This window comes from Botryllus schlosseri, chromosome 6 (assembly GCF_051294905.1).
Source record: "Botryllus schlosseri isolate E-star chromosome 6, Bs_hap1, whole genome shotgun sequence".
NCBI classification, from domain to species: Eukaryota; Metazoa; Chordata; class Ascidiacea; order Stolidobranchia; family Styelidae; genus Botryllus; species Botryllus schlosseri.
The window spans coordinates 27,351,733-27,360,972 of NC_137241.1; the positions used below are offsets into that span (position 1 = coordinate 27,351,733).

Sequence of the window (9,240 nt, forward strand, 5' to 3'; positions counted from 1 at the left end):
ATTCGGCGTCTGAGTGTTGCTACATGGATATTGAGCAGAGTGTAAAACGGGTTTCTATACTTGCTACCGATATTACCCCATTAACAAGTTATACAGCAGTAGCCAACACCCCAATAGCTCGGATTTTGTTTTTATGATACATTAAGATCTCCCTGTACAAGATTGACCCTGTACGCCTGCTAGATTTTTACATCAGAAAACGATATAAATCTCATTGATTGCATGGTTGAATGAGCATCATTCGCTGACTACATAGTGTATTTCGCTCTTGATGTTGTGTGATTGCGGGTCAAGCTCACAGCAGAGAGTCACTTAATATTCCCAAACGGAAAGCCAGATATTTCGAGAAAGCTTTTCTAACAAATCAAGTAACATTTTTGAGATTGTCAAGGTGCATGCTCGTTTAGTGTTGATTGTTCATGCTGCCAGCGCCATGCCGCAGTTGAAATGCAATAAATTTGAACCAAATATGTTATAATGAAGTGAAAATTGTAATGTATGAAAAAGGTTCACAGTGCAGAACCTACCTAGGTTCTGTTGTGAACGCGAACCTCAAAATTTCCGAGGTTCACACACAGAACGCGAACGTGAACCTCACCTTCACACCATACCTAAGGCGAATGTAATAATAACGGGTAACTGTTCCGACGACATCTTTGGGTATGATCGCAACAGATATGACACACAAAAAAGAAACAGATTTTTTAAATGAATATATCACGTCCAGCCTAGTCATTTCCATCCAGCAGCTCATCTTGAAGTTATTCTGGAATAATGGATTTTATGTATGGATCTCGTGGCGCGGTTTCAATTGCTTTATCGGAACAGATTAGATAAAAACTTCGGAAACTATCAATCCAAACGATTGTCAATTAATTTGTCGAGACTGACTACTTCAAATCCTAAATAAAAAGTAGTAAGTAGTAAGGTCAATCAGGGTGAATTCGAAATGTTTTTTTTACCATATATACCCAATGGCTTCAAATTCGATATTGGTTCGCTCGTTACCAATTCGTCTGCCATCCATCAAGTTTAGTGGAGCATAGAAGGTTCTCCTTCAAATGAATCGAATAAACTCTAAGTTAGTGCCACTGACAATCTGATGGTGCATCAATATTTGAGAACTATATTCAACGCCGTGCATGTCGTGCACTATACAAGTCAGTAACCAATTATACTGCAAGCTCGCAAGTGTCGTTGCACGGCACTTCAAGAACACGAGAAGAATCAATACACGAATGAATACGACAAGAATGAATACACAAAATTGATTAGAAATTGGAAAGCGCGCATACAATCACTAATTGCCCTCTTATATTCAACACCAGGGCAGGGTTCGGACACCGCATTGACTAGCTCGCATCGCGGCAATTGTATGCTACATACAGACTATAATAGCGATATGGGCTGCTTCGGTGCATTTCCCTATATTTACGTTCGCAAATCGTTACTGGAGTAAACGATCGTGCGCTTGAATGAATTTCAATTCATAGGCAAAAACGTAAGCCCCGATAACACACTATCCAATTTGGCGCTACGATTAGAAGCTATCGACGAAGAACGTGCACTTGCTCGTCCAATTCAGAAAGGAGACAATGCTTCTCGGCGTGCGACATGAGTAAACAATAAACCTGTGTGGACATGTGCGGCAAGGTCATGGTTATATCCTATGGCGTCGCTTTTATATTCGTCTCATTACCAATTAGGTATATTGCTCATCTCACAGAAGCATCAATCCCGTTTTGTGACATGCATGGTTTTCATTATTTTTCGAACCACACAATTAGCCATTACGATCTACGAATTTGAGGGTATAGGTATGCCCGTAATACAGTATTTACGGAGTGCTACTGTTCATACAACCAGCTCCAGTTCCGACTCCGGTTCCTCTTGAATTTTATGTAGAGATCCGGCTCCAGCTCCGCTGAAAATCCACGGCTCCGGAGCTCTGGCTCCTTGCTCCAGCTCCGGCTCCAAAGCCCTGGTTCTTACGACGACAAAAAAGCCCAGAAAAAGACCCGATGAGAGAACGCACTCACAAGGAATGAAGCGAGAAGAAAAGAGCCGCGAAATAGAGATTAACGTCGAAAAAGAACTGTGACATCGGGTACTATAGGTCGAGTTGGATGCCAGTTTAAGAGACTTGTCGTTCGGCATCCTGATATCTGTTCACTACATCGCATTGTGTGTCTTGTTCAGATGGAAATATAATCTGACGATTATCAAGATACATTGCTATCAAAAGGTGTGTATTTTATTCATCTGTTTTGATTATGAATTATACATACATCATAAGGCAACATTTATATTACATGTTTGAATCATTACAGTATCGGATTATGAGATTAATTTGCTGAATGTATAACGCGAAACCGCAGAATGCTACAAATTCAATTTTGCATTGTCGATCACAGCGCAGTGCTCGTTCATCTTTTCTTCAAAGGGCGCCGCACTTTTTTATTATTTTTCAATGCTCTCTTCTTTCTCTTGCTTGCTAAAATGGAATCATTCAAATTTCTAGAAGATATGAATGAGTCACAAAAATATTGATTTAATTACTTTCGCATATAGCTACGAAATCATGTCACAGGTAGTGGAATAAAAGCTCTTTTTTTCAATTGCGGGCTAGGTTCATTTATACTTACTAGCTTTGTCAGTACTGAAGGCTTTGCATTCATCACCGTCGTTAACGATCACGCACATTCCCATCCACGGATTATAAACATACAATACGGGAAGGCCTGGCGGGGTCATGCACATGACTCGCTGAGCAACTCCTGATATTAAAAAATTAAGTACCAATGAGTACGTGGTGCGTCTCCGAGTAAGCCTTACGTTACCTTCCCAACATCTATAATAGGTCCCATCTGAGCAATCCTCGGACTTGGTAAAATCTACCCCAGTGAGTGGCTCTCCACTAGGATCAGTGCAACTCATTACATTCGGCTGGAACGAAGAGTAAAAAGAAGTAAATCAGGCTTATTAACTTGCGAACCTGAATGATCAATTTCATGTCAATAAAAACTTCATCAGAACAACGTCACATTGTTATTGTGAAATATCATGTATCTGAAACGCATATAAAAGCTTGCAGGGGCACAGGTAAAAGGTAATGAAGTTGCAGCTAACAACTTGACTAAATACATAGAGTCTTTGTTCTGTTGTTGCATTCATGGTGTGTTTCGATTACAATGGTCATTTTGGTCATAAGTTTTTGTTACCGTCAGAAACACTGCCGTTACGCCTGAGAAATTTTTTCGTAGGAAGCTATAGGTCCTAAAATGAGATATAAGGACCAATATTACATATGTTAAAAGCAATATGCATGTATACTAGGGCTGTTGAAAAAAAAAACATTTTTCCAAGTCTTGGCTGCTAGGAGATTAAATCGGCAGGTTGCCTAAAATACGATGCACACCAAATTTGAATCCATTCCAACCGGTAATCGCGCATTTCTAACATTTATCTTTTTTTTATATATTAAAAAAAAATTCAAATTTACCGGCTATCCCATGAAATTGATACGTTGTCTACAAAAACGACGCAAATCAAATTTGACTCAATTCCAACTCGTAGAAACGGAGTTATTCAAGTTTTGCGTTGATAATTCTGAAATCACCAACCGTTTTAAGAGGATTTGTCCTCTTGTTTGACTTGTTTGAAAGTGTCCTCGGAGGACGCCTAAATTATCTATTTTTTGAGAATTCGTCCTCTTTTTTGAAAATATTGGTGAAATGTACGTGAGAATTCAACTGAGATATAGGAAATCAGCACTCAAGTAAGGGTCCGGCGGGTCATTGGGGTGTTGAGGCAGAAAGTGAACCTTTTTTTAGTCAACCAACTATAAACTCGAACTAAATTTACCAATTTTTCCGGATTTTTGTCTGGTAATGTAAGTCTGAAAATTTTGAAAATGTGTCCTCTTTTCAGATTTCCCAAATCTCGAGTGCAGTACCCCTTTAATTACTGACCACCAATTTCGACGATAGGGGTAATAGATGCTTCCTCCCCCTTCAATGGGATGTTTTCGGACCCGGATTTTATCATTAAAGACGCCAACAGGACCTCGATTGGATCAGAATCCCGGATCCCGAAATCCATACATCTCTAGCAGGCGTATATGGTGTCGGCATTAAACAGACGACGTAATAACAAATGAAAAGAAGTTGGTACCGGTACCGCTAGGAAGGTTCACCAAGAACTACACCCAGGTGATCGTTGTCTGTTCAGCGCTGGGACTGTATGCCAGTACGTACACCGCAACGTGCCCGTCGTTGTTCGTAAGACACAGTTCCTTCATAATATCGGCTATCGGCTATCTAAAACCCCTTCTCTACTTTAATCGCGTCTAGGAAGTGAAACAGTGATGAAATGACCTTCATCTTTAACTCGAGACCAGCGCAGTGTGCCTTTAACAACGACCAAGGGCAATATACATACCGACTTGTTTAAATTACCTGCGTGCAAGCATCCACATTGTAATACCAATCGCAATGTCCATTTCCAATTGGATTGTATACTGCTCCTCTAGCACAATCCATTACGTACCCAATACCTTATTAAAATGATAGACGTTGTAAGTTCGCATAGCCTCAACTTGAAAACTCGCAATCTGAATTCGGGGTCAAACTTTAATATTGAATCGGAAAACAGTTATTCCTCATTTAGACATCCCAAGGAGATTTCAAATGTCGCTATATTTATGTGAGGGGCCATTACGAGACAGAGGTAAGAAGTAACCTGTATTGATTTATTTGGGTTATATCTGCGACATGTAGACATAGGTTAGGGTTACCATACGTCTCCTTTAGGAGGATTTGTCCTCCGTTTTCAGGTTTTTGAAAATGTCCTCCGAGGACGCCCAAAGGGCCTCCTTTTTGGAGATTCGTCCTCCTCTACAGCTTTTGGAGCTAAGAAATGGGCATAAATGACGCTAAATAGGAAATTCGTACGAAAGTGACGACCTTTTTTCAATCAACCAACCACAGAGTCGGGAAGTTAGGAAAAATTTACTATTTTATCCGAATTTTACTCAACAATTCTAAGTCTGAAAATTTTGAAAAAGTGTCCTCCTTTCCCGACCCCAAAATATGGTAACCCAAGAGGTGTCTGGATAAGGGTGTCCGGTCAATACCGAGAAAACCATTACCGAGAATGCCATTACCGAGAATGGACACCACCGAGAATGGACATTACCGAGAATGGACACCACCGAGAATGGACATAACCGAGAATGGACACCACCGAGAATGGACATTACCGAGAATGCAATATATGCAATGCAGGCATGTTATGCACATGAACTGGTCGTGTGTGAGCACCACGTCGTTGCCACATTCGGTATCAATGCTCAGGCATAAATTTATCAACAACGTCAGTCCCAGTAAGCTATATTCTTGACATTGGCCATTCTCGGTAATGTCCATTCTCGGTGGTGTCAATTCTCGGTAATGACCATTCTCGGTAATGTCCATACTTGGTAATGTCCATTCTCGGTAATGGCATTCTCGGTATTGTCCATTCTCGGTAATAGTTTTCTCGGTAATAGTATAGAACCCTGGATAAGACTTTCAAGTATTAAGATAATCTTTTCAGCATTCAAAACTGGAAGAATTTATATCATGTTGCTTACCATTGACATGTCTGCAAAATCTCGAGTAGCATCCAGGACCAATCGGATAAAAATATCCATTGGGAAGTCCACTGACATCACTGCAATCTGAAAGTACAATAGCACCCACTAGCATCAACTGCACCGTGTATAAATTGTTGCTGGTAATTGATTGAAGTTTGACACCCGTGCTTATCTGATTATCGAATCTTCAGAAGCATACGAAAGCTTTTTTGTCAGTAGCTTACCTACGAAAGCTTTTTTTGTGAGTAGCTTACCTGCAGGCCTCTGTGTGGTCGAAGCCAGAGTGGTTTTGGTTGCTCCACTGTCCACATTATCGCCGTTTTCTGATTCAGGTGGGGGTTCAGTGGTAGCGGTGCTTTCAGTGGCTTCCGTGGTTGGCGGCATTGTCGTCTGGGTGGTAGTTTCTGGGCTACTGCTCGTGGTAGACGCTGTTGTAGTAGTGGACTTTGTCGTAGGAGCAGCTGGGGTGGTAGTAGATTTCGTTGTCGACTCAGTGGAGGACTGGGTGCTTTGTGCTGTGGGAATCGCTTCGGTAGTTGTGGATATCGGCACGGGTTCGGTGGTTGTAGGCTCGGTAGTAGATTGAGTACTTAGCGTAGTTGAGGATTCAGTTCCCACCGTTGTTGTGGAAATAGATGGATTCGATTCGACATTGGACGTTGTTTTAGGCGATTCGCTGCTCGATAGTGGATCGGTTTCTACTTCGAGGTTCTCTGTTGTACTTGAAGTTCCTTCAGTGGTTGTAGATATCGATGATTCAGTTGTAGATAAAGTAACCGTTTCAGTGGTAGTAGTAGATTGTGGTACAGTTTTGTCAGTTATCAGAATAGTTGTGGAGGATACAGTGCTCTTGCTGGTTTCCGGCGTAGGCTCAGTAGTCGACTTGCTTGTGGAAATTGCTTCGCTTGTGGTGGTTGATTCTAGTGTTGGTTCAGTGTCCGGCTCGGCGCCTAGAGTAGATGAAACAACTCCGCCGGTACTGGTAGTTGTAGATGCACCTGGTGTCTCAGATGCCTCAATCTCGGGATCGGCGGTGCTGCTGGTTAATACTATCTCTGCTGTGGAAGACTTCTGCGTTTCAGTACTGGAGATCGTGCTCGTGGATACCGTTGTTGTCTTCGTCGATGTGGTACCGGTGTTTTCCGTCTCTGATTCAACCGGCGGTTGGGTACTAGTGTGGACGGTTTCGGGCTGAGTCGTCGTAGTCGGCTCAGTTGTGGTCGGAGTTGTCGTTGTGGTAGTTGGAGCTGGTGTGGTAGTTGTAGTTGTGGTTGGTGTAGTTGTTGTGGTCGTTGGAGCTGGTGTGGTCGTTGTAGTTGTAGTTGGAGTAGTCGATGTGGTCGTTGGAGCTGGTGTGGTCGTTGTTGTAGTTGTAGTTGAAGTAGTCGTTGTGGTCGTTGGAGCCGGTGTGGTCGTTGTAGTTGTAGTGGGAGTAATCGTTGTGGTCGTCGGAGCCGGTGTGGTCGTTGTAGTTGTAGATGCACCTGGTGTCTCAGATGCCTCAATCTCGGGATCGGCGGTGCTGCTGGTTAATACTATCTCTGCTGTGGAAGACTTCTGCGTTTCAGTACTGGAGATCGTGCTCGTGGATACCGTTGTTTTCTTCGTCGATGTGGTACCGGTGTTTTCCGTCTCTGATTCAACCGGCGGTTGAGTACTAGTGTGGACGGTTTCGGGCTGAGTCGTCGTAGTCGGCTCAGTTGTGGTTGGAGTTGTCGTTGTGGTAGTTGGAGTTGGTGTGGTAGTTGTAGTTGTGGTTGGTGTAGTTGTTGTGGTCGTTGGAGCTGGTGTGGTCGTTGTAGTTGTAGTGGGAGTAGTTGTTGTCGTCGTTGTAGTCGGTGTGGTTGTTGTAGTCGTTGTGGTTGGAGTAGTCGTTGTGGTGGTTGTAGGAGTCGTCGTTGTTGTGGTTGTTGTGGTAGTTGTAGTAGTTTTCGGCTGTTGTTGTGGGGTTCCACTACTACTACTACTACTACTACTGCTGCTGCTACTGCTACTGGAGCTGCCCGAACTGGATCTTTTGAATCGTTTAAACTGCGGACTTTGGGGAGATTTTTCACTTTCTTCCACAGAAGGCGCCCGGAACGCATCGGCCACTATAGTGATAAAATGGAATCAAATTCGCTGAAGTCCATTTTTAAGGTCATGGTGAAATCAATTTTTGTAAGATTTTCATTTTCTGTCGGTCATATCTTGGCCATGTTTATGTATATCGCAATATTACAAACTTGATTATCCCAAGATGTTGAAAATGGACATAAGGCTATACTCTGATTCCACAACGACGATATAATCCGCGTTGAAAATATGTTACTCAGAAATTCTAATTGAAGTTACTCTTCCCGACTCTCTCGCCCTCTCCTCACATTAACTTTTGACTGGACAGAACACGCACACACACGTTAAACATACATACATACCCAAGCTATTTTGAAAATATTTCAATACCCAATTATGCTGTTATATGTCAGATTAGTTCATACAAATCGAAATAGGGTTAGTGGGCAAATATTCAGACTGATACAGACAGCAGCATATGTTGAGATACAATAAAAGAGTAACTATGTACTTTACCTACGCCGAGAACCAGCACAGCTACTAGAAATGTAGCTAAAATCTTCATATTCGCTTTACGAAAAGGTAATGATGCCAAGAGGAATCTTCTTCAAGCTCCTACTCTGATCGGTCTGTCGTATGATACCTAGGCATTGTCACTTAAAGAAACTTTTTGATAGACAAAAATCCGTATTTTTTCGTGCCCACTGTAGTCTTTCGCACGCTACCTAATATTGTCAGGTGTTGCTAATTGTTTAACATCTTCAATTTCAATGTGTCTGCGATTGATGCGTGAAATGGCCCATCAACTAATATTGACTTATCGAAGCACCCATATTGTCATGAATAGAAATTGCTCTGTCTTTGAACATGTCCCCACCGTTTTTTTGCACGATTAAAATATTTTTGGTACATTTTACCATGACCTGAAACTTCAAACGTTTGTCGTCCGCTTTTCCCATTATCACCAAGTGTATACGTACAAATAGACGATCTATTATTGACCAGTATTCCTTTCTCTGACTGCGTTTTTCATGCGAGATGGCGATTTAAAGAAAGACTTTGAGGATTTCATCTCACGATTGCTATTGCATTCATAATCTTTATTAGATGAAGACGGCAGTGACGGTTGTTATTGACGTTTCAAAACTGTATTTGGTAAAATTCCAGTTTGCTCCGAGAAAACGCGACCACCGATCGAGTTCGTTTGGTAGTTTCAATTACTGAGCGTATCTAGACGCTTCCGGCTTACTGGCTATTAAAAGCCTTCAGACATGGCATGTTTACTTTACTCACTGGTCAAAACGTAATTGAGACATGACTAACCAACACTCTGGTCATACAGCATACCTTAACATAGTTATAGTTGGAGTAATTCAACAATTATCAGGTCATGGTTATGATTTCTAGTCTCAACTAAGTGAATTGGCATTCGGCCTCTCGCTCAGCATGTATGAAATAGCACATTTTCGAAGTCATGATCCTCCCACAACATTGTCACCAAGTGCAATGAAATCAGTATGGTCGAAAACATACCAGCATAGTATCTTTAA

At 41.9% G+C, this 9,240-nt stretch overlaps 1 protein-coding gene across 1 annotated transcript; it reads right to left on the reverse strand.

Moving 5' to 3' along the window:
* Positions 1–2,228: 2,228 nt before the first annotated feature.
* On the reverse strand, positions 2,229–8,404 carry LOC145441906 (uncharacterized). Its single transcript, XM_080319857.1, has 7 exons — positions 8,207–8,404; positions 5,890–7,728; positions 5,633–5,719; positions 4,458–4,555; positions 2,841–2,946; positions 2,646–2,777; positions 2,229–2,494 (listed from the first exon to the last, which is right to left on the reverse strand). Exons 1-7 carry the CDS (start codon positions 8,253–8,255, stop codon positions 2,427–2,429), a joined length of 2,379 nt encoding a protein of 792 aa, XP_080175983.1. The 5' UTR covers positions 8,256–8,404; the 3' UTR covers positions 2,229–2,426.
* Between the last annotated feature and the right edge of the window lie 836 nt (positions 8,405–9,240).

What these genes read in the sequence shown, in the direction of transcription:
- LOC145441906 (XM_080319857.1), bottom strand. Translation starts at nt 8,255, where the DNA reads ATGAAGATTTTAGCTACATTTCTAGTAGCTGTGCTGGTTCTCGGCGTA. An exon ending in ATGTGGATGCTTGCACGCAG is followed by an intron (nt 2,947 to 4,457) that starts GTAATTTAAACA and finishes TCTTCGTTCCAG; the next exon opens with CCGAATGTAATGAGTTGCAC. An exon ending in CTTCAGTACTGACAAAGCTA is followed by an intron (nt 2,495 to 2,645) that starts GTAAGTATAAAT and finishes ATTCCATTTTAG; the next exon opens with CAAGCAAGAGAAAGAAGAGA.